We start from the raw sequence: 26,569 nt of genomic DNA on the forward strand, positions 1-26,569 counted from the left end.
TGGTTAGTCTTTCACTTGTTCAAGATGGTCAATGCCTGTCACTCTGTGATACAAACAGGTGATCTTGGGGCAGTGTCTCAGGATCCACGGCCTTGCTGCCACCTGCGACCTGCTCTCTTCCATAGAAAGCCTCAAGCCTGATTGATCCATGGCAATAATGCAGCTGATTGGCTGGATCGAACATCATGCCAGCCAAGAGAATTTCATTAAAAGTGCTGAGTTTCTGGCATATTTCTGGATTCTTTTTCCAAGTCCTCCGTACACATGATCTCTGGAGGTCATCTGCATGAGGCCCTCAAGATTCACTGAGACAAAGAGCACTGATTGCTGCAAGAAAATCAATACTCCTCGCAGGTAGGATTCTTTTTCCTTCATCTCTCACCTCTCCTCCCCTCCCTCATTGTTAATGCACTTAGTTCCCTTTAGTTTATAAGGGAATGGGGGGGGGGGGAATTGGGAAAGACTATCAATCTCTTTATGGCTTTAGCAGCATTTGTCCCAGGTTCAAGGACAGCTTCTACTCTTACAAGACTACTGAATGGTTCCCTCATTAGATAAGATGGACTCTTGACCTCACATCCTACCGCATTATGATTTTTATCTAATTGTCTACCTGTACTGCACCTTCTTGGTAGCTATTGCACTTTATTCTGCCTTTTTAAATTGCTTTATCTTGTGCTACCGCTGTGTAATGGATTGGTCTGTATGAACAACATGCATGACAAGTTGCAGCTTTATGAAGCAATTGACCAGACTGCACTTGGTATTGTGAGCAGTTTTGGGCCACTTATTTAAGTAAAGATGTGCTGGGATTGGAGAGCCCAAAGGAGATTCAAGAGAATTATTCCAGGAATGAAAGGATCAAGGTACAAGTAAGTTTGATGAAACTAGGCCTGTGCTTGCTGGAGTTTAGAAGAATGTGTGTAGGGCGGGGTGGAACTCATTGAAATCTATTGAATATTGAAAGGCCTAGATAGGGAGGATGTGGAGAGAATGTTTCCTGTAGTTGGGGAATGCAAGATCAGAGGCCACAGCCTCAGAATTGAGAGATGTCCATTTACAAAAGAGATGAGGAGGACTTCCTTTAGCCAGAGAGTGGTTAATCTGTGGAATTCATTGCCACAGGAGGCTGTGGAGGCCAAGTCACTGGGTATACTTAGAAGTGGAGATTGAGATTAGGTTCTTCATTAGTCAGGGCATCAAAGGTCACGGAGAGAAGGTAGAAGAATGGAGTTGAGAGGAATGACAAATCAGGTATGATGAATGGCAGAGCAGACTCGATGGGCCGAATGGCTTAATTCTACTCCTGCATTTTATGGCCTTAGATTTTTCACTGTATATGTGACAATAATCAATCAATTCCAATGCCTTTTGCCCAAATATTCTGGCTTTATATAATTAAAATTTGATGCTCAATTGTGCTTGGCTAATTTTCAAACTAATTGCTTAATACTTGAATAAGCAGTCGACCTTCTACCAATGCTTCCTTGACCAACGCCAGCACCGACACCCTCCCTTCAGTTTTCTCTTCTCATATTTTGAAGGTGATAATAAGAGAAGAGCACCTCTAGTTCCAAAGATTAGATGTTTCTCACACAAAGATATCCTAATTACTATATGAACTGCAATGAAAGCCTTTCAAATACGAAGGCGTTATCGCTTTAAGTGACTCCTGTGCAGATAGACAATGCTATCCACATCAAGGGACATCAAGTCTGCTCTTTATTTCCTTGATATTTAAATAGAACCAGTGAATATGAACAGAATGCTGGAGTCCATGTATAGATTAGTGAACCTTAGAGTCAGAATTGATGTAAGCAGGCTTACAGGCTTCTATATTGCATTATATTTTAACAACAGACACTGGTGAGTTTTGTATACAATTTAAAAATAGCCAAGCTACCCTTTTGTTGACTAACCTGAAGTGATGAAGACCACTACCAGAAAGCATTATTTGAGTAATTTTTAATTTTATTATAGAAGAAATTCACTTGAATCAACAGTTCTTTTTAACTGTGACAGTACAGTACTCGCACTAATTTATTTAAAAAGTATAAGTAAAAACAAATAAACTTACTGGCTTCTACATTGTGTAGAACTGTCTGCATTAATTTCAAATAGATTTTTAACACAATACAAAAATTAAGACAGAAAACTTGATGCATATTTTGTTTTTATATAAACTGAACCAGGAAAGATTGTCTTATCTAAAAATAATGAGGAAAAGACAAGTCTGTGACCCTCACAATCTACTATCAGGAAACATCTCTTGCAGTTTCAGCGCAAATTCAGTGATTTACATTAAAATAACAAGGTGCATCTTACAAAATACAGAGGATTGACAAATTGCTGTGCATGGGCCACACACATTGGTTGACATGCATTATAAGACCAGTAATCCTGTACGCTGGATTTATTTTTTAAATGTAACATTCAATATTAAACTTCAGGCCTTTTCTGAATTATACGGACTGTGTAAAATAAGCTCAACTCCGGTGATTTTTGTTGAAATTCTCAAAAACTTTAAAAAAAAACTGAAATGCACAGATGCAAGGATTAAAAACAATAATGGAAATAGTAAAGAAAGTTTAATAAATTGCAATTATTGTGTAGATAAGAGATTGGAGAAGAACTAAGTTGATTGGGTAGCACCAACAGAGGGAAAGTTAGATGGGTTCTCGTTGTGGAACATTGTTCCTACAAAAGGATTTTACAAAGTATTTATTAAAGAGGATATTTTGTTGTGTTGGCAGTTATAGTCTAGGAAAAGAATGCAGCATATTGTAAATTATAGGAAGTAAAGGACAATAGAGAGGCACCAGTGGGGAGTTCTTTGTGAAATTGTACTTTGTTAATAAAATCTGAAAATTCTATGGTGTGCTGACAATTACATCCTACTAAAAGAATGCAGTTTGCCCTGCTATAGTGTAGAGCAAGTACTAATCAAAACTATTATTTCACAGAAATAAATCCCTTTGAAAGATCGAACACACCTTACAGCAAGATTCATAAAATAATGTAGAACAAAGAAGCTCTCCTTACGATAACAATTGCTGTCCTTCTGTGGCATTTCAGTAGAGGCTTTCATTTTCCAGAAGTACGTACCTTTAAACAAACACTTGCACTCTAGTTTGTTAAAACTCAGTCCCACTGGTTGAATTTTCTCTAGATGTCAGTCATCCGCAGAATTCTGATTTGCTCCTTTTTCACATTGTTTTCAATTTGACCTCTGCCTCTGAATGAGGCCACTGAAGACGAGGCAAAACCACTGTCTCGGTTGTAGTTACCACAAGTGGCTTTCGCTCGGATACTTTTTTTGATTGCACTGTCTGGTAATTTTAAAAATGCAAACTAGCCATGCTTTAAAGGAAAGTCAATTTTCCCATTTACTTTATAATTTTGATTAGGTTTACACAATAAAGTTGAAAGCTTTCAGTGAAGTTTCATTGTTATAAAAAAACATTCTGAACTGAAACTGTCATTCACCCCAATCTGGTTTTTCAATTGATAGTATCTGATCACAGGGCACTTTAACCAATCTTAATTTAAACCAGAATTTCCTTATCACTGTGACAATCCAGTAAGCAACTTCTGTGCTTTAAGACCATTCCTTTCAATTCTATAAATGATGAAGAGCACAGATGAACTTAAGAACAAAGGCTAAGTGTAGCTTTGAAATAGTAAAGCCATTGGTGTGGAGTATATCAATGGAGCTAAAATATAAGGAGTTCAGTGACAGAAATTACACTGATGTGGAGAATCATTTCCTGGCTACTTCCTTAAATTTTCCTCTATTTAACATTTTCAAAATATCCTATTTGACAATAATAAATTATGATAATTACTTAACAAGACTAGGGTCCTACATTCAACAAATGTACCTGCTCTGGTATAGACCACCTAACACATAAAGTCTGAACATATTCTTGATCAAATTTACTTTAACGGGTTTTCTTACAATATGGAAATGTTAACAAACTGATTATGCTATTAATATTATCAGGAAGCTTATATGAATTCATCATTCATCTTCAGATTTCTAGATCCCAAATAGCCCTTAAAAGATTAGAAATACCCAAAATATGAGTGATATAACTAGAAGGGAAAAAAAAGGCAGCTAGCCCACTGTGTAATGCTGGATCTCTCAACTATCTATCAATTAATCTCACTCACCTACTCTATATGCCTCAATTATGAAATACATTTTTCCTTTTTCTTTTCTAAGAAGTTTCTTAATGTTTTCCTTTTCAAGAACTCTCTTAGGTTCCTTGACCATTTCAGGCAGAATATTCAAGTGTGGTTGACCAGGGATATTATCTTCATAGATTTGAACAATGGGGTCAAGCACATTTGCAGATAATTAACTTAGAATTAAATAAAGGAGACACAGATGTTGCATTTAGAACATAAGATGTTCAGTACCTTTCACGCCCACTCATCTTCCTCTGAGCTGATCTATTCCTCCTGGTCTTTCCCTCTCCAATTCTAAACAATATGTAGAAGAGACAAAGACAGGTACTCTACCTCCCCCTCCCCCCCCCCCCCCAACAACTTGGAACACATTTGCTTTATCACTTTTCCAATTCAACCCAAAACAGTATCTGTTTCTCTCTCTATAGACACTGCCTGACACGCTAAGAGCACCTCCAAGATTTTTTTGTATTTTACTACCATTACTGCATCTTATTAACTGTGGCTTGAAAATTAATTTTAGATGCATTCATTGGGCTGGCATGAACATTAGCATTTCAGCCTTACCTCATAGGCAACACCAGATATTCTGAACGTGCGTACCGTTTGATGCCTCTTAAAAAGGAAAGGTTAAATTGCAGTGAAATTCAGATACTGAGAAAATAAACCAAGTTATGTTTTAAAACAAATAGCCTCAACCTTCTGCAAAGGTCAAACCCAGCACCGGGTCTGGAATAAATTTAAGTCATTGCAGAGCACAAGGAAGATTCAACCAGTTGTAATTGAGACTGAGGGCTCCAATAATTTTCTATCAGTCAGTTACTCATCTGATAATCTATAAACATACATTTCAATCACATATCAAATCATCAAAAATTTTTCACTCTATGTATACAATCTAAATGCTACCAAAATATACAAATAATATCCTGACTACAGTACAAGTCAAGGTAACAAAAGGAAGTAAGTCTTTGCAGAGATTTGATTCATACTGGGGGCTTAATGATAAATGCTAATTTAAGGTGAAAAAAAAACATGTTATCTGTCACCAACAGGACAACAGAATGGGGATCCAGTGCCAAATGGAAACAATACTAACTTTTTTAGTAAATTACAAATGGTAGGAGTGCAAAATAATATTGTTTCATGTTTCTTTGTCTTGGAGGTTAGATAATCAATTATATGAAACTGAAGCAACTTGTAATTCAATGTCCTTTGGACTGAATCTTATTTCTTACTAATCCTTGGTATAGGTGACATGTTTAACTATTTACTTTCATTACAAACAGCCCTAAGGACAGAGAGAAGAGCTAGAGAGAGAATAAACAAAATGATTAATCGTAACTCAGTAGATTTTACTTATAATAACCCTGCCAAGATAGAATCTGACTCAAATAACTAGCAATTTTCTTCAGAGAATTAGGTATACTCTTCTCCAATTTGTCCTGTCCTTGAGCAACACTTTGTGCCAAGAGCTATTAGTCTGAAGCTTCAGTCTTACGTTTATGGCTAATTTGGTCAATACTTTGTGTTCATTTGCCAAGGGTACATGAGATTCTGAGACATAAAGGAATGAAGCTCTTTTCTAATTTATTTTATTTCAATCATTTACCACATGCTTAGTATTACAACCTTTAATTATTGTTAATGCTGTCAGATCACTTGAATAAGGGTGCAGGAAGAAACTTGTATGAATCTAATCTCTCCATCTTTCTCTCAAGGCACAATGCTACTAGTTGGCAGCAAGATCATATTTTCAATGCCAGCAACCATTATTGTGGGTAAATCATTAAGACAACATTTGCAGCAGTGTAACTGCATCAATTCAACTGTAAAATAATTATCTTTTGGCACTTGGTCTTTCCAGGAATGTGAGGAGTTGCGGGAAAAAAAGAGAAATAATTTAAACAGTTGCAGTGCTCTGCCACAGTAAATAAAGACAGAAACACTATTAGCGAGAAGAGGCTGGTACTAATTATTCTGTAAACATCCTAGGAAGTAGACAAAGATAATACAGTGAGTCACCTGCTGCACCCATGATCCAGTAGAAAGTTAAAATGAACTTGTCGAATAAATAGCATCGAAAATGTGACATTAAGAGGAAGGCACTGCAATGTAATGGGTTTCTTGGCTTAATTTCAATGGAATGCAGATGAGAAGAAATTCAACAATACAATGCTGCACTTTTCCACGTCACTTTACATTAAATGTCAAAATGACCATGTATACACTTATCAAAGGCTCCCTTATTAAAGGATTATGTCACCATGTCAGTTTCTTCACAGGATCAATGCAAAACTTGTACCTTTAAATGACAGGGCACTAGGAAATGTTAGTGGAACAGAGGGACTAAGTTCATAGTTAATTGAAAGCAGCATGACAGGTAGACAGGTGGTGAAAAGACATTTAGCTTCATTCAGGGCATTGAATATAGGAAATGGAGTATTAAATTGCAGTTAAGCAAATCATTGGTGAGGACGCACTTAAGAGTACTGTGCACAGCTTTGCACATACCCTGTTATAGAAAATATTTAGTTAAAATGGAAAGGGTACAGAAAATATTTAGAAGGATGTTGCAAAGACAAGAAGGCCTGAGTTATTTAGCTAGGCTACGACTTTATTCATTGTAATATAGAAGGATGAGGGGCAATGTTATGGAAATGTTTAAGATGAGAGTCATAGATAAGGTAGATAGTTTAACAGCTTTTACCCAGGGCAGTGGGGGACCAAAACTAGGTGAGAGAGGAAAGATTTAAAAGGGATCTGAGTGGCAACATTTTCATGTGGTGAGTATACAAAACATGCCAGAAGAAGTGGTTGAGGCAGGTTAAGCTGCATTATTTAAGATGCACTTGGATAAGTACACAGGGCTTATAGGGAATCTGGGACTAGCTGGCATAGACTCACTGGTCCAGTAAGATAGCAGAACGCTCAGATTCAGCAGGCACCCTGGGTCCAATCAAAGGTGTATTTGTTCAATGTGTTTGTCTTTTTTACAATCATAAGTCACTGCTGGATACGAAGAACATCAAGTACCGCAGGACTATTCCATCAGTGAATTGCTCGATAGCAATGGAGCTGGACTTATTGTGTACCATTGTTGTGTTGTCATATGGACTTGTCATGTACCACTGGACAGTGTGCAGTGCGAGTGATTATCTTGCACGTTTTTATTGTGATCACAAGACCCTGTTGGACATTGGTAACATAGTATACTGAAAGTACAGTTTACTGGTTCATTGGCGAGACTGATGACATGGCAGCTGCGTGGCCTCAGTTGAGCAAGGCTCATGCCACGGAGTTGCCTGTGGCAGCCAACCAGGAGAGGAGACACCAAGGTGGTGTGGGAGATCCTCTGTGGGGTTGTCTAGAATCTGTACTTGGGTTGGGGGCTGCACCTTCCCATCAGTGTAACCCTCCAGTGTTTGCACAGTGGTGTCCTCCAGCGTTCACTTGATGGAAGAGCAAGCTGGACCAGGCCAACTTAACTAACATCAATTCTACAGTTATGCCACTCAGGGATGAGAGCTATATTACTCTTTTTATCTTTGCTTCTTCTGTGTTTTTTTCTGAAATGGTAACTGTGTTACATGCAGTGTGCTATGTGTTGCTGGTAATGTGTTTTGCATCTTGGCCCCAGAGAAACACTGTTTCTTTTGGCTACATTCTTGAAAGGTTGAATGTAAAAAACTTAAACTTGAACTAGGGCCATGGGAGCTTATACCCATACTGAATTGCTCTAGGACTCTAACCAAACTTAGACTATAAAATGTTGTTTGATAGGTTCAAGAAAGTCAAACTAGAGTTGGACTTATCTTAGTTGAAAAATATGAGGTGTTACACCAATTAGCTTTGCACATAGTTAACACTAACATGAAATGTCTCTTAGATTTAACACTCATCTATGTCTCTCAATCTAAGAAGGGTTTCTCAAATGGAAAAGCTACAATTGCTAGTCTTCAGTATGAAATGAGGCAAACTGAACCTGATGGACTGACAGAATCAAAATCATTTCTACCTTTTAGTGCATTGCATTATCTAACCCTTTGGTATGTGATGGTGTAAAATACCAAGCCAGTATGAATCAACTACATTCCAGGCACATGCAATAGAATAGCAATCAATTAAGACTCCATGTTCCATCCATTAGCGGTAACAGGGAAAAGTCTCTCAGCAATCATCATGTCTACCCATTAGCTTTGGACAATCATTTCTTTCACCATGGGAATGGTCATCTGAACTCACTTCCTCCTCCGCATGAAAGTACACTCTGTGTGATGTTCCCTTTCTGAGTTCACTCAGCATGTGACGTTGTTGGTATCTGTGATACATTATTTGGTACCTGGTATACTTGTTCCTCTGCAGACACTGGGAGTATCTTTCCTTTTGGTGTATCATAGCCCATCGGTCCTGAAGGAGGACCCTCAGTCCAGGGTAAAGAGGGGCCCACATTACCCACCAATGAAGGCACTGTGCTCACTGTTGATTTGAAGGTGGAGGGAGCCATAGATCCCAAGGGTCCTGTTGGGTGTGCAGAAATTTCCATGATGATTGGAGTGGCATATTCAGGGCTTGAAGCTGGCAAGGGTTCTGCATAGGCATGGTAAATCTCTGACACAGGTGCATCATAGTGACCATTGCCATCGGGATCACTGAATCCTACTTCAGACTCTTCCTCTGGTTTGAAAGTGGACTTCTGCCGTAATGTTCCTGTAACTCCTGCCACAAGTGGCTGGGCATACTCTGTAAACAAGAAAGCACATGAAAGTGCACTGTTATGCCTCTGAATAATGTACAGACATCAGTGACCTTACCACTTCTGTCAAGTAATAATTGTTTCACAAATGGGGCTATTATTCTCATCCCTTCTCCTGTCACCTGGTGGTATAAATGGACAATTAGCAAGTGTAGCAGCAGATCAGCCATCTCCCAGATGAAGGAAGAAACAAGACTACTGTTGAATAAATCTCCATTTCCATTTCAGCTGAAACTATTTAGCATCTCACTTGGAATTAAGAGTGCAAGACAGCAATGTGTTTTTGCCACTATTTCTCCATAATTAGCATTGAGCCAAAGTCTGCTGACCTCAAACTACAGACCCACACCATTGTGCAGGAGCCACCAGAGGATAAATATTAATATGAAGCAAATAATTAATAAAGATCCCTCAAAATTATTCAGCAGAACTGGTTGTAGGGAATGGAGCTGTGAACTCTTTGAGCTAGTGGAGCCACAAGGGGAATGTTGTAGCAAGTGTCTTGTTAAAAGAACTAGGATTTAAAGATACAGTGGATTCTGGTTAATTGGGCCATCGGTTAACCAGAGCAGCCACATATTTGGTGACAACTCTTAAAAAACAAAACCTAATCAAATAGCTGAGATCTCCCAGTGGCCACCCATTTCAATTCTACTTCCCATTCCAACATGTCAGTCCATGGCCTCCTCTACTGCTGTGATGAAGCCACACTCAGGTTGAAGGAGTAACACCTTATACTCCATCTGGGTAGCCTCCAATCTGATAGCATGAACATTGATTTCTTGAACTTCTGGTAATTACCCACCGCCTCCCTTCCACCATTCCCATTTCTCTTTTTCACACCATCTCCTTTACCTGCCCATCACCTCCCTCTGGTGCTCCTCTCCCTTTCCTTTCTTCCATAGCCTTCTGTCCTCTCCTAATGGATTCCCTCTTCTCCAGCCCTGTATTTCTTTCACCAATCAACTTCCCAGCTCTTTACTTCAACTCAACCAGCTCCCGGTTTCACCTACCACCTACTACCTGTACTTCTTCCTCCCCCTGCCCACCTTCTTACTCTGACTTCTCATCTCCATTTTTCCAGTCTCGATGAAGGGTCTCGGCCTGAAACGTCGACTGTTTACTCTTTTCCATAGACGCTGTCTGGCCTGCTGCGTTCCTCCAGCATTTTGTGTGTATTACCGAGATTCACCATGACACTATGTCACTTAATTAGGATGAGACAGTTGCTGAACAGTTTCTGAGTAGTGTCAGTCGCATGCATTTGTGTGGCTGTTAGACACTACACACTAAGGGTGAACAGTTTTTAAATAGCATCAGTTGTGTGTGTTTGAAAAGCAGTGACTTTTGTCACTGATAGTTGGTGAAAAATAAACAGTATGACAATTTGGAACTGTTTTGCTCACTGCAGGTTCAAGCATTCAGGCTTGGAGATGCCAGATATAGCCGGGAGGGAAAATGAAAATGAACTTCAAAAAGTTACAAAAAAACTGCAAAAAATTTGAAGGTATCGATAATCATCTTAAACATTAAAATTAAAATGAAGTTTTGGAATTGTTGACAGCATTGTATCAAGGCAGTCCATTATCTGCACTAGATGTCTATGCTAATTTTGTCCATTTACAGTCAATCAAAAGAACACAGCAGCGTACCCTAGATGAACCCCAACATCTATAACTATTAGGAACGATACATACTTCTATAGTACGATAGTAGCATTTGTCGTTTTCTAATTTGATCTGTACTTCATTGAAGTACATAATTTGATAACCAATTAAATGGTAGTTTGTTTTTACACATTTTTAAAAACTATTTTCATGAAACTTCAGCTAAATGGAGGAGCCATTGATCCCAGTGTGCCCCAAGTAACTGGAATCCACTGTATTTGGATAAGGCCGACACCATGATATAAAGCAAGAGTAGTTGTTCTGGGAAGGGAAAAGATGGGTAGATCATCAATTCTAGCAAAACTAATTTAGTGGTGTTTGGAAAGGTGACTGGCTTAAAATTAGCTTTGTTCTGTAAATGTACATTTTTAATTCTATTGAGAACTGATTTTGTTTCTATGGCACATACAGGGAGGACCTTTCAGGTTACATCCTTTAATTTTAGTTTTACAAATTTGACATTTATCCACAGCTGATACTTTTACATGAATAAACTGTCAAATAATTAATACACATTTGAAATTCAATTATTGTTAAACAACAGATTGTCACATGTACTTGTTATCATTTGATTGAGATAGAAACAGTCGGAAAAATATTTTGCAAAAGTATTTGGCCCAATGCCATGAGGCTGAAGTGGATGAAACTTAAGAGAAAGAAAATAATATCAAGCTAAATCCCTCTCCCACAAATCTTAGACATTGCTAGATGAGGAAAAATGTACAGATGCAAGGAAAAGTTTGTGAACCCTTTGCAATTACCAAAATTTCTGCATTAATTACTCATAAAAGATGGTCTTATGTTCATCTAAGTCACAATAGTAGACAAACACAATCTACCTAAACTAGTAACACACAAACAACTGTACTTGTACTTGTCAATACTGAGTACACCATTTAAACAACCACAATCTAGGTTCAAAAAAGTTTGTGAACCTCTGGGTAATGCCTTCTACAAAAGCTATTTGGAGTCAGGTATTCCAATCAATGAGGTGAGATTGAAGGTGTGGGTTGTCGAGCTTTCCTGCCCTATAAAAAAGACATGAGTCAGAAATCTCTAGAACCTGCTAAAGTCTCTTGTTCATGTGTCCACTATAAGAAAAACACTGACCAAGAAATGTATTCATGGAAGGACACCATGGAGGAAACCACTATTATCCAAAAAAAAATTGCAGCATGTCTCAAGTTTGCAAAAGACCACCTGGATGTTCCACAACGCTTAGACCGTAAGACCATAAGATACAGAAGCAGAATTAGGCCCATCAAGTCTGCTCCACCATTTCATCACAGTTCATCTATTTTTCCTCAGCCCAATCTTCCGCCATCTGCCCATATCCCTTCATGCTCTGACCAATCAAGAACTTAGCAACATCTGCCTTAAATACACATAAAGACTTGGACTCCATTGTGTGAATTCCAGATCCACTACTCTCTGGTGAAAGAAATTCCTCCTCATCGCTGTTATAAAAGGACACCTCTCTGTTCTGAGATTGTGTCCTCTGGTCTTAGACACTCCCACCATAGGAAAAATCCTCTCCATACCCACCCTATCAAAGCCTTTCATTATTCAATAGGTTTCAATTAGGTCACCCCTCATTCTTCTGAAATCCAGTGAATACAGGCCCAGAACCATCAAACACTCTTCATACCACAAGCCATTTAATTTTGTAATTATTTTCATGAACCTCCTTTGAACCCTCTCCAGTTTCAACTCATCCTTTCTAATAAGATAAAGGGCCCAAAACTGCTCACAATACTCCAAGTGAGTCCTCACCAGTGCTTTATAAAGTCTCAACATAAGATCCTTGCTTTTATATTCTAGTCCTCTTGAAATGAATGCTAACATCACATTTACCTTCCTCACCACAGATTCAATCTGCAAATTAACCTTTAGGGAATCGGCACAAAGGATTGGCACCTCAGATCTTTGAGTCTTCTCTCAATTCAGAAAATAGTCAACCCTTTCATTTCTTTTCACAAGATGCATGACCTTGCACTTCCCAACACTGTATTCCATCTGCCACTTCTTTGTCCACGCTCCTAATCTGTCTGTCCTTCTGTAGCCTCTGTAATTCCTCAAAGCCACCTGCCCCTCCACCTATTTTTGAATCACCTGCGAACTTTGCAACAAAGCCATTAATTCCTTCATCCAAATCACTGACATATAATGTAAAAAGAATCAGTCCCAACACAGAACCCTGTGGAACGCCATTAGTCACTGGTAGCCAACCAGAAATGGCTCCCTTTTCTCCCCCACTCTTTGCCTCCGGTCAATCAGCCACTGCTTTATTCATACTAGATTCTTTCCTGTAATACCACAGGTTTGCAGCTTGTAAAGCAGGCTCATGTGCGGTACCCTGTCAAAGGGCTTCTGAAAATCCAAATACACAACTTCAACAGATTATCCTTTGTCTATCCTGCTTGTTTTTTCTTCAAACAATTCCAACAAATTTGTCACGAAACATTTTCCCTTGAGAAAGCCAGGCTGACTACAGCCTAATTTATCATTTGCCTCCAAGTACCTCAAAGCCACATCCTTAAGAATCGAATCCAATATCTTCCTAACCACTGAGGTCAGATTAACTGGACTATAATTTCTTTTCTTCTGCCCCCCTCCCTTCTTGAAGAGTGGGACAATGTTCCCAGAATAGAGCTTCTGAGATAATGTTCTGTGGGCAAATGAGACAAAAGTTGAACTTCCTGGCAGAAATGCACATCAATACCAAAACCTCACCCCAACTGTGAAGCATGGTTGAAGGAGTATTATGGTTTGGGACTACTATGCTGCATCCATGCTTGGACAGCTTGTAATCGTTAAGGGATCAATGAATTCAAAATTGTATCCAGACATTTCACAGGAGAATGTCAGGGTGATGGTCCATCACTTGAAGCTTAATAGAAGTTGGATGATGCAAAAAGACAAACTGAAACACAAGAGTAAATCAACAACAGAATGGTTTAAAAAGAAGAAAATTCGTGTTTTGGAATGGCCAAGTCAGAGATTTAACCCAATTGAGATGCTGTGGCATGATCTGAAGAGGGCTGTTCATGCAAGGTATCCTACAAACATTGATGAACAGAAACAGCTTTGTATGGAGGAATGGTCTAAAATTTCTCCTCCTTGTTGTGCATGTCTAATCAGCAGCTACAAGAAACAATTGTTGGAGGTTATTGGTGCTAAACGAGGTTCTACCAGTTATTAAATACAAGGGTTTACATACTTTTTCCAGCCTGGACTGTGAATAATTATTTAAGACATGAAAAGTACAATTGTTTGTATGTTACTCATTTAGGCAGATTGTGTTTGTCTACTGTTGTGAACAAGATGAAGACCTGACCAAATTTTATGAGTAATTATTGCAGAAAACCAGGTAATTTCAAAGGTTTCACAAACTCTTTTTTGCAACCATTATACGTATTACACATAGCAAAGTATTTTAAGGTATTCATAGGTTAGTTATCACACAAAAAAATTGACCTTGAGGAAATATTGGAGAAGAAAAATTAAGATGCTTGAACTAGAATTTAAGGAGTTTTTCAAGACGGCAACAAAATGGGAGATAATTTAGTTAGAGACGTACTTCTACAGTGTTGGGCTTGTCATCAGCAAAGTTCGCAGTTGTTAAAGATGGAAAAAACAAATCTGGGAACGATCAAAACACTGGAATTTGAACTGCACACATACATGGGATTCAAAGAGAAAATGACATTAAGATCAGAAGGAATGAAATTGAAGAGGGATTGGAAAATAAAGATATGATTTTTTAAATTGATGATTTGATTATCTGAGAGATAACTGGGTCTTGATGAGTTAAGGCATGCAGCAAAGTTTAGCATATGGATGCTAAAGGCAATATCATGAATGATATAAAGATTGGTGGATTGAAGTCTGGTAGGTAGTCTTAGGCTGCAAAGTGATGTCAACGTTTGGATGAAACGGGCTGTAAAATGAGAGCTTTTTTCTCCCAAATGCAAGATGATGCATTTGGGAGCATCAATGAGGATAGAACATGCTCCTTGAATAGTAGGGCTTGAGCGGTTGTTGAGGAACAAACAGGCACATAGATCCTTGAAGGTGGCAATGCTGGGACAGAGTGCCTAAGAAAGCATACATTAATCTGAGCACTGAACACAGTAACTTTATAAAACCATGGTCAGACCTCAGCTGGAGTACTGTGTGCAATTCTAGTCACCAACGTACGGGAGGGATATGATGGTGCTGTGAGAGAGAAAATTCACCAAGTTGTTGCCTGGGTTGAGTAGATCAGTTATGTGGAAAGAATGGAGAAGCTAGATCTTTTCTCTATGAAGCAAAGGAAGTTACGAGGGAATATGACTGAGGCATATAAAGTATAAAAGGTATAGATAGGATGGACTGCAGGAGCTAGATAAAACTACATGACAGAGATTTAGAGTAAGGGGAAGAGGTTTAGAAGGGATATGAGGGGGAAACTTCTTCACACAGTGGCGAGTACCTGTAATACAGTCTAAGTGAAGATGGGTCACTGACCGCATTTAACAAGTGTTTGGATGAACACTTCAATTGCTTACGCACAGAGGGTTATAGACATAGTCCTGGGAGATGGGGTTCATAAGGATGCCCACTGCTCAGTGTGGACAAGTTGGGCCAAATGTCTTGTTTCCATGCTGTATGATTCTATGATTAATATTAAATATTCTACATCAAGAATTTTCTGTACCTTATTCCCATCTAAGAAAATTAAAGCAACAAAGGAAACAAGGGTTCAAAACCCCTGAGTTAGGAAGTACAAAAGTCAGCTATGGGTCTCTTATAGTAAGTCTGACTGTTGTGGACCATTGCTGCAAGACCATCTCTAACGAACAGAACCCGGCTGAATAATTCATATCTATGGATCAGAAACCACCTTCCAGAAGGAAAAGATATGAAAGTTAAAGCAAAACATGAAAACAAAGACAAGACAAAAAGCATTTAATCTCTTTCCACCAAGCAGATGCAGCCCACAGGACAGGTGCTAGATTCGCAGCAATATATTCTGATAGGAAAGGTGATTGAAAACAGCAGCAATTTTCCTGTACATCACTTCATTCTGCATTTGAGACCATAAGCTTAAATGCCATTAAGTTTATGTTATGGTGAGTAGCTTCATGGCATTAGGCCTTTAGTAACCAATTATCCTTCTGGAATACCTGCAGATTCTGTCTGGATCACTGTACTGCCATTTCGGGCTCTCAGCCGGTTCATCTCACTGCTGGTGTAGCGCACTGAAGCGTCGTCAGACTCAGCGTTCTTTGCAGGCAAAAACTGCTTCATTCCCTTCCACCAGCCTGTACCATAATTCCAGGTGAGTAACATTGTGACATACTGAGTGAAACGGACTTACTTTGCTCTCCAAATATCATCAACTTTGGTAGTTATAAGGAGAGATGCACTTTGCAACAAGTAGTCATGATGATGCAGGTAGATCAACTCTGAGCCTTTCCTATCTAATCCAAAGATCATTTTCTGTCTAAACCAGTAACTTAGTAAATTTGCTGCAACATACATTTGCTTACAGCGATTTCCTGTTTGGACTTACTATTTATTTAAACTGCCTCTGTCTGACCTTCTTTAGAATTTTAGAACGATTTTAGCGAAAGGACCTTCAAGAGGACCGCAACTTGTGGTTTGGAGCAATGACCCAGACAGCTATGATGGCTGGAGTCACAGCTTTATGCTGTGGCTCTTAGTAGGGTCACCCATGCCAAAAAGGTCAAAGAGTAGAGGGCGGACTAAGTGTGGTCAGCTGGTCCTCCAAGTTCGGGGGTTCAGCTCAGGGCTAACAAACATGAGTGGTGAAACAAAATTGTTACAGAAACAGCAATGAAGAATCCTTCTGCATCTTAGTGAGATGAAAAACGAGAAGAAGCTCTGACACAGCCTGAGATGGAGGACCTTCATTGCTGTCCTAAGTGCCAGAAGGCATAATGGGCAATAATTTAGTTAATGGAAGGAGAACCTTACAGAAATTTTGCCTGTGTCAGTCCAAGTGAAGACTTATCCAGTTAATCTCACTCTCCTACACATTAGCCAGTGTCATCAATTACCTCTTCTAGTACGTATCCAAGTCTCCTTACTATAAAATCAGATTAATGGTTTGTATTTATACTATCATAGTTCCAGATCATGAAAATTTGTGAAAAAAATGTTAACGGAATCCCATCTTTCATTTCAAATTGCAAAAAGGCCTGGATTGGAAGACTTTCTTCTTGTATATATTTTTAAATTTTTGTTCATAACAAAAATGTTCCTGTACACCTCTGTACTTGTGTGTATAAGAATCAGCAATAGAGAACTGTGCCATCACCTGCTACCAACATGGCCCCCTCATGTTAAACTAACAGAATTCTTTGATCATGTCAGCTTCCCCTCACATCTACTATACTTAAAGCCAGTTTTGTTTAATGGAGTTAGACCTCTGTGCTTCACAATGTTACATTATGGATTGCATTACTGTGCCCCTAACTTGTTTTGTTACTGACCTGAATCGTAAACTCTTTCAGCTGTAGCCCCATCATGTATATTCTTTTTAAAATCCCTATGGTAGGAATCTTAAAACTTTGAACTCTACTGCACCAGAACAAAATGTAGAAATATTACTTCCAGTAAAATAATGGATTGTATAGAATAGAGACAGTTACAAGGGCGTATGCATTCAGAAAGAACTATTGACAACCAGTAACTCAAAACTTAAATATATTTAATAAAAACAGTATCTAGTGTTTTATTGAATGTTTACTTCCTTTTTTTCCCCCTTTGAGGCCCATTTCAAAACACCAGCTTTCTGTCTTTCAGTCTGTAATTCCTAGTTTACAACTTTTTGTGCCACCTGGTCAGTACTTTCCAATATAGTTCTGTTGGTGCCTACAGTGCGGGTCTTGTCCCTATACCTTTAAGTTTTTCTTAAGATTTTCAAAAAGTAACTATAGAGTCCACATGAATTTCACTTAGGAAATGATGGGAAACACTATAATTTTATGAATATGGTCTGAAAATATTGTTACTACAACAGCAATGGAATTGTTTTGTACCTTAGCAACTGCCAATCATAAAGTTCACTGAAGCTCCCACTGCAGAACTCAACACCCAAGTTGGAGTAATACATCAGTGAAATATCATTACTTTGGAAGAAAAGCTAGTTTCCCTACAGGCTCACTATGATGAAAAGTCAACACCTACCTGCTCGATCCCAATAAGGCAGACTGTATGGTCCTTCAACAGGTTTCTTTCTGTAATGGGCAAAAAAAACTTCAATTACTAGCTGCCCAGTTGTGAATAATACTTCATACATATACATACTGCATCAGACAGGAAATTAAAAACGTACATTACCAGCAATAAACAGTTGTACATCTAGACGTGAGTAGAGTCCACGTAAAAAATTGTGACAGCATAGAAATTATCTATTAAAGTTACAACCAATTTTTCCATAATTTTATTACATGCATTCCTCAAAAACAATAAGTTTCAGGGTTTCTTAAAACATACAAACAAGCAATTTACTGAAAAAAATCTTGCTACTTAATTACCAGGGCCAAAGGAAAAATATTCCAATAGCTTTAACAAGGCTCTTCATTTTTTTCCTAAAGTATATAAACATTATTTATGTGATTGCAGTGTTTTGGCGATCCACATGCTCACCTGTTTCTCCAATGCCAGCCACATACAAGGACCATTATAAAAGCAGTGAGCACCATGACTAATACAGGCACCAGGACAGCAGCCAACGCCACATCTGAAATCCATTGAAAACAGCTGCAATTCAGCCACAGCCAAGTGCAGACTAACATTTTTTTATATATAATAAAGACCTGCAATCTCATATTACTATACTTAAATTGGAAATACAAACTTAGGTTATATTTTAAATTCTGTTGAAGCATCTGGGAAACCTGTAATATTTGCATTTACAATTACTGATTGTGCACTGCAATCAAAACTTCAATGTCAGGTATATTTGTACAGTTACTGTAGATAGGATAAAACTCTGCAATCCTGAATTGAGTATGCATGATCGATCTTAAACATGAGAGACCAGTGTAAAAAACTTTAAAACTTTATCAACCTATCTAGTAAAACAAATTGAACATGTGCAAAAGTTACCTCAACTGATGTACATCTCCCGCAAGCTGATAATGAATTAATGATTTACAAAATATTGGGTGCACATGTAAGAAATTGATCTTGTTATTCATCTAAGATCATGTCAAATTAGAGCTGGGAATGAATATAAAAAGGAAAAAAGCTTACAAACGTGCAGTATATAATGCACTGGAAAAGTTTATCCTAGCAAGCCTTAGTTTGAAACAAACTGTGTGGTTAACTTTGCATCTTAACATTTATATTTTTATTGCAAACTGCAATTGTGGTCAATAAAACATCCTTATACTTGACCAAATTATCTGGATTACCACACTGTTGATTTACAGTATCATTTTGAATAGAAAAGCATTTAAAAACACCATCAATGAAAACAGGAGGTTAACAGTAGGCAACTGAGTTCCATTTGGGAATCCGCCACGCATCCTGACCCAAAGGATTAATAGTGGGGCATGGGAATAATTCTCGATAACTTCATTTAGTCAGTGAAGTACCCAGAATAAATCTTCATGTGGTGCTTTGTAAACCGATGTCAGCTGACCTGAATCGAAGTAATGGGGACCAGAAGTTCAACTTCTGCATTCGCCTTCTTTCTTAAGAATAGCTGGTTAACATATACTATTCCATATTATATACCAACAGTGAATAACTGGCAGGGTCTGGTGTGTCTTGCTATGGCGAATTACACTCAGCTATTGGCTATAATTTTCTGGCAAGGAGGTTGGGAAGAGTGAAAAAGACTAATCAAGAGAAGATTTTATCATGAAAATAGTTGAACATTAAAACAAACTGACCATTAGTTAAATTTTGCATTCACTTGCAGGATTTTCTCTGTTTTATTGGGACTGAATTAAGTACTACTGTTGTTTCTACTGATGTAGAAAAATGGGCTGTTTATCACAGGCAAAAATCATGATTATTTCCTGTAACACACACACACACACCACTGCTTCAAAATTATACCTTGAATGTTGTTTAAATGGAACAGTATTTTTAGTATTTTACTAATGCTTTAAGGATTATTTTACACAATTTCATCATTTTTTTCTGGTAAAATGAACACTGGTAGTCTTCTCCAATTATTGTGCAATGTTCTGCTGCACTGTCTATCATCTGACCTTAAATAAGTGTGAACTTGCCCACCACCATATATATTAGTGATTTGCATGTCATTCAGTCATCAATTACACTAAGAAATACATCAATGGACTTGACTTGCTACGTTTCTAACAGAGTCACATTTCACTTAATAAAGGACATCACAGATGGCTTTGGTTTACCTTTGGACACTTTGGGAGTCACTGAATTGTTCTTGACATCTGGTGTAAATGTAGTTTTTTCAAACTTTGGAGTGATTTCTGTCCTGAGCAAAGGAGGTCGAGATTGAGCTGGAGCTCGAGCTGCAACACATATCAGAAATTATGTAGTAACACAAGAGAATTAGTCAGGAAATCATTTAAATGTTTATTTTTATACAATGATTTATATAAATACATATAAAATATTTATTAAATTTGTGATGACTCTATTGAAAATACCAGTTTTCTTTTCTATACTCTGGAAACAAGTCTATGGTTTTGTGTTTTCCTAAGGAAACAACTGACCAGAATACCAATTATTGTACACTCGGAACCTCAACATGTAAGCAACAATGAAAGAACTTCCTACACTATCATTGACAAACATGTTTGCACCAGTTGTCCTGAAACAGACCAAGTCAGCAGTTCCAAAGAATAGAAGACCTGAGTACATCCATTGCCAAGGTAAAACCATTAGCCAAAAAAAAATGCACTTCAGAGAAAATCAGCATCAAATTCCCATCCCTGGGTTACCATTTAAAACAAAATTTTAAAAACCATGTTGGTGGTGCAGTGGTTAAATTACTGGATTACTAATCCACAGGCCTAAACTATCTATCCAGAGACTTGAGTTCAAATTCCGCCAAGGCAACTGTGGAATTTAAGTTTAGTTAATCATCTGAGATTTGGAAAAACAACAACAAAGATGATGTAAAAACATCTGGTTCCCAAATATCTTTCAGGGAAGAAAGTATCCCAAGCTTACATGATCTGGCCTACTCTGACAAAAGACCAACCTCAGTTGGTGACTTTTAAATGCAACTCAGTTGTACTATTCCTGCTACATTCAAATTGAAGTAGTATACATCCTGGACCTGACATCAAAGAGCGACTCCCATTTTCCAACTTCTGGCTCATATTCATATTGAATAAAAAAACTAGAAAGAAAGCCAGTCTTCAGCCAATTTAATTTACTCCATTGGATACAGCAAAGGCTTTGGGAGCAGGTAACAAAGCAGGTGTGTTCCAGAACTAGTAGTGTCTTCAGCCAGGCTGTTACAACCTGGCATCTATCCAACAATACTGCAAATTGCCCCCGTGTGTGCAGCTCACTTAAAGCAGGACAACTTCAATCCAGGTTGAATCAGGTAAAGAGAGCTAGACTGTGAATTAGAGAGAATGAAATTTGAGTGGGAACACAAACTATTAAGGAGTAGTAGACAATTTTGTTCTTACAATATAACTCAGTGCACGAGTTAATATGGCTCCTGCATTGTTTTGCCAAAGACAGCCTGCTTGAAATATTATGAAGACAATTGCTTCAAGTAGACTGCCGAGATAAGGCTACCCTCAGGGTGAAGGAGCAACACCTTATAGAAACATAGAAAACCTACAGCACAATACAGGCCCTTCAGCCCACAAAGTTGTGCTGAACATGTCCTTATCATAGAAATTACTAGGCTTACCCATAGCCCTCCACTTTTCTAACCTCCACGTACCTATCCAAAAGTCTCTTAAAAGACCCTATTGTATCCGCCTCCACCACCGTTGCTGGCAGCCAATTCCACGCACTCACCAGTCTCTGCGTAAAAAAACTTACTCCTGACATCTCCTTTGTATCTACTCCCAAGCACCTTAAGCCTGTGCCTTCTTGTGGCAGCCATTTCAGCCCTGGGAAAAAGCCTCTGACTATCCACACAATCAATGCCTCTCATCATTCTATATACCTCTATCAGGTCTCCTCTCATCCTCCGTCGCTCCAAGGGGAAAAGGCCGAGTTCATTCAACCTGCTTTCATAAGGCATGCTCTCCAATCCAGGGCAACACCTTGTAAATCTCCTCTGCACCCTTTCTATGGTTTCCACATCCTTCCTGTAGTGAGATGACCAGAACTGAGCACAGTACTCCAAGTGGGGTCTGACCAGGGTCCTATATGGTTGCAACATTACCTCTCGACTCCTAAATTCAATTCCACGATTGATGAAGGCCAATACACCGCATGCCTTCTTAACTACACAGTCAACCTGCGCAGCTGCTTTGAGCATCCTATGGACCCCAAGATCCCTCTGATCCTCCACACTGCCAAGAGTCTTATTATTAATACTATAACCTGCCATTATATTTGACCTACTAAAATCAACCACCTCACACTTATCTGGGTTGAACTCCATCTATCTGCCACTTCTCAGCCCAGTTCTGCATCCTATCAATGTCCTGTTGTAACCTCTGACAACCCTCCACACTATCCACAACACCCCCAACCTTTGTGTCAGACCTTATATTCTATATGGATAGACTCCACCCTGATAGCATGAATATTGGTTTCTCCTTCTAATTAAAAAAATCCCTCATTCTCTTCTTCTATTCCTCACTCTGGTCTCTTACTTTTTCTCACCTGCCCATCACCTACCCTGAACCCTCTCCTCTCCCATCAGATTCCTTCCTCTCCAACCCTTTATCTTTCCTACCCACTTGACTGTAACTACCACCTTCTAGCTCTCCTTCCCTCCTCCCACCTTTTTATTCTGCCATCTTTCCCCTTACTTTCCAGTCCCGAAGAAGGGTCTTGACCTGAAACATCAATTGTTTCTTCGTTTCCATAGATGCAGCTTGACCTGCTGAGTTCCTCCAGTATTTTGTGTGTCACTTTTGTAGTGTAAATCTGTCAACCATTGTCAGCTTCCAACTTATTTTTCTCCCCTTTATCATTCTATATGAATGACCATGTTTGCCATATATGAAAGCTTTACATCTGATAAACTACTCAACAAAATGCCTTGCCCAAGTTTATCCTGGCACTGGCCTAGTTTACATCTGTTTTTGACAAAGTTAAAGGTGAAGCACATGGGAAGAACTTATTTATTTTTGCTATGCCAAATTTGGCATTACCAAACTATCAATATTTTCTACACAAGGTTTAGCAAGCTGTAGTCCCAAGTTGGATTTCAGCAATTTTAAGCCCTATAAGAATAAAAGTTTCGTTGCATTCCAACTTTGAAGGAGACTGGCACTTTTAATCACCAGAAAAGATCCTGCCATGGATATTAGAAGTTTCATGTAATTTGACTTTACCTGGCACTTTAATGAAGTCTTACCCAAAGATGGTTGGAGTGGCTGACACCCCAGTAGCTCTACTTTTAGTGCTGCCTTCTGATGCCACTGCACTGGATTGATCTGGATGTAGCGGGCCATAATAGGTGGGATGAAGTTGTTCCGAACCTCTTGGTAATTGTTAGCATTTCCTTGGAAAATCTGAGAAAAATTGAAAAAAAAAAATCTGAAGTAGTTAGATTTTCTTTCTGATAGTGAATATGTTTCTATTATTTTGTTATTTCATTGTTTTTCCATTCCCCCCCCCCCCTTTTTGTTGTACAACAATCAAGCTAAGATCAGAATAGCAGATTGGTGGTAACAAGGAAGACTTCACAATCCTTCTGCAACCATAAACAAATCCCAATCAAATGTTTCTTTTCCCCCCCTCGTAAAACATCTAACTGACATCTCCAGCACAGCAGGTGGTAGATGTGAGCTTGTTCAATGGAATTGCAAACCTGTCCAAAAAATTTCTTTCAAGAAGTACATTGCAAGAAAAACAGTGATGCTTTGAGTTTACTCTCAGGGCAAGCAGTCTCAGTTAATTACAGAATTTGTCTAAACAGCTTGTATCCAGTATTATATCTGTGCTGTTCAGCAGAAGAACATTGGATCAGTGAAACAGCTGGAGTATCCGCTGGCCAGAAATGCTCCCTCACAGTGGACAAGGAGTTGGGTGAACACCAGGGCATCCAACTGAGTGTGTGAGGAATAGTCAGGGAGATAGTTACGAAATGTAGTGGAGTGTGGGAGCAGAAGATAAAATAAGATAAATATACTTGTCAGTATAGCTAACCACTTGTGCTTTCACATTATTTATGTGTAGGCAGATGCCTTCTTGTTGGATGGATAACATTGATTTATCAAAAAAATTCGTAAGAATATTGGTTACATAGTATTCTCTGCAATTAGAATAAATAAAAGGAAAACTGCAGTCACAAATATCTAGATTTTGGAAAAGTGATTTTTTGTTTGCATTATTGACACCAGGTCTTAAGATTCAGATTCACTGATTTTCCATGAAATCTATGATCAACTAGCCAAAAAAGAAAATCAAATGCTCTGAAAGGCACTTTTTGTCACTGTCCATTCATGAAAGTACGTTTAAAAAAGATCTCAGTTTAATTTTAAAATCCTAAATATGTTTATGCAAAATATTAAAAATATTTGTGCAGAAAGTCACTTAGAAAGTCCTGTTTTCAAAATCTTATACCACATTTCTATTAAAGTACCTAATCTACATTGTTCAGAGCTTAATATTATTGAATAAATATTATAAATTAATAAAGCATTCTTGTTCCTTTAAATAACCCATTATGGTTATACGCAAAAATATGTGAACTGCATATGTCGTCGCACTACCACGACACGTGCATGCCTAGCTTAAAGCAAAAAGACGAAGATATACCCGCATTCCCAGACTCTCGTGTCTTCCTTTAATTAATTTAATGTTTTTAAATTAAAGAGCTTTTATCAATACTGACCTTGTCCAGGTCACTGTTTGGTTCTTTATAAACCTTCCAATCCTCTCCTTCATCACGGGATAGGATTCGGTATGCGGAGACATAAAAAGCATATTCACCCAGAGTGGAACCAGTAGTAATTATACCTAAGAATGGAAACAGCATCATTTTGTTTTATAAACAAACAGACTTCAAATGTTACTTGCTCAAGTTAATGAGGTTAGGTTAGTCTATTTCATTAATCTATATAAACAACTGAAATAATCAAAAACCTTGCACCAAAGTGAACTGATGTGCAGTGTGTTTAAGGCCTGGAGCAATTTGCCATGGCGAGGCCTGGGTCCTCGTGCCACTCCTCACATTGCTTGGACAATCTAAATGCCAGCCCATATAGACTGGAAGGGCAGGGTGGTGAGAGTTGGGTGAGATTGTATTGCTCTGGATGCTGAGCTGATATGGAGAGGTTCAGCAGCAAAATCTAAGCCCAGTGCAGTTCTCCAGCTGCGGGCCCGGTTCAGACGATTTAAATGCCGGCCCAGAGTGTCTGAGGGCTTCTCTCTGCATGATGTTAAGGCTGTGTGACTGCCGGGCTGCTGTGCTTTGTGTCTGCAAACTTGGTGGCGATTTGCCCCTCTAATATGATGAACTGAATACCGAGGCTTTGGGCCTACTCCGGGGATTTGGATCTAAAGACTCAATTTGGTTCTGATTGTTGTTGTTCACTTGTATTGTTTATATGATTTGTTTTGTGTTTTTTTCCTCTTTCCCTGTGGACATGGGGGGGGGGGGGGGGCAGGGGTGGTGTTGGTCTCTTTTTAATTGGGTTCTTTCAGATTCCTTATTTTGCAACTGCCTGTAAGCAAACAAATCTTAAGGTTGTATAATTTATACCTTATTTGATAAAAAAAAAATTCACTTTGAAACTTTGATTTGCCATGGTTGTAAATGGCACTGTACAATGAATAGTGTCCTTATTTTCACATTTCTAGTCATCCCAACTTTGAAATTCTGATCCAATTCCTCCCTCCCTCTCATTGCCTAAAATCTAATTTTGTTTAAACTGTTCTTTCCAGTTATTACTTCTTGCAGTGTATCTATTCAATGCTTTAGGAATCTCCTAAGTGTGCTTATTTTTATTGTGATAGTTCAGAATCAGCTGATAACAGTACCTACCAATAACATGTGCAGTCATCAATCCTGAAGCGGCTACATCAACTATTTATGATCATGACAAATTTAAGATGCTCAAATGAAGTGCATGCATCAGCAATAATAATCCTGTCATGGAACTTTTATGGCATGGAAACAAATCATTTGGCCCCTTGAGTACGTACCAGAAACAAACAAAAGCAATCCAGCTAATTGCATCAGCTCTCTCCTCTAACTCTACAAGATATCTTTGACTTTCAGAGACTTTTCAGCTTTGTTATCATAAAATCAGCCTGCAGTTCACCCTTGACATTGCACCGCAGATCTTAACCATTCACTATTTAAAACACAAGAATCCACATTTCACTTTTGATTCATTTTTACCAATAATCTTCATATTCTGCCCCCCCAGTTCTCTCCACCATCCAGAGGGAAAATCTTAAAGCTCTTTTGTATTGAAGTGTCTAGTGTACTGACTACCCTATCTTTATCCGTCATGATTTTAAATCCTTTTACCTAGTCTCCTTGCACCCTTTGTTCCAAGAACAGTCCATTCACATTATTAAAATTCTTTTTATCTCTGGAATCATTCTGGTAAATCTCTGCTACACCTCCATAATCGTCACATTTTTCCTAAAACCCTGGCACCATAACTGGACATAACCCTCCTGTTGTAGCCAAAACATTCCCTGTGTTAGAAAGGTTTATCATATCTTCCTGGCTCTTATACTCTAATAATCCATTTATAAAGAACAAGACGTTGTTGCTTTTTTTGACAATTACTTAACCTACCCTGCCACTTACATCAAACTATGCACAGATCTATTCTCAGAT

At 38.4% G+C, this 26,569-nt stretch overlaps 1 protein-coding gene across 2 annotated transcripts in view; it reads right to left on the reverse strand.

Annotated features, from left to right (window-relative positions):
* Positions 1–1,950: 1,950 nt before the first annotated feature.
* Positions 1,951–26,569, reverse strand: part of dcbld2 (discoidin, CUB and LCCL domain containing 2) — a 104,143-nt gene continuing 79,524 nt past the window's right edge. Inside the window, exons 9-15 of one of the 2 annotated variants that reach the window (XM_073045144.1) lie at positions 24,608–24,732; positions 23,126–23,282; positions 20,013–20,132; positions 18,274–18,367; positions 17,812–17,861; positions 15,783–15,920; positions 1,951–8,934 (exon numbers count right to left, since the gene is read on the reverse strand). In XM_073045144.1, the coding sequence (XP_072901245.1) occupies positions 8,486–8,934; positions 15,783–15,920; positions 17,812–17,861; positions 18,274–18,367; positions 20,013–20,132; positions 23,126–23,282; positions 24,608–24,732 (1,133 nt within the window). In that variant the 3' untranslated portion in view covers positions 1,951–8,485. The remainder of the gene's footprint in view (positions 8,935–15,782; positions 15,921–17,811; positions 17,862–18,273; positions 18,368–20,012; positions 20,133–23,125; positions 23,283–24,607; positions 24,733–26,569) is intronic. The other variant, XM_073045145.1, reaches the window with a different exon arrangement.

Source organism: Hemitrygon akajei, chromosome 5 (genome assembly GCF_048418815.1).
Source record: "Hemitrygon akajei chromosome 5, sHemAka1.3, whole genome shotgun sequence".
NCBI classification, from domain to species: Eukaryota; Metazoa; Chordata; class Chondrichthyes; order Myliobatiformes; family Dasyatidae; genus Hemitrygon; species Hemitrygon akajei.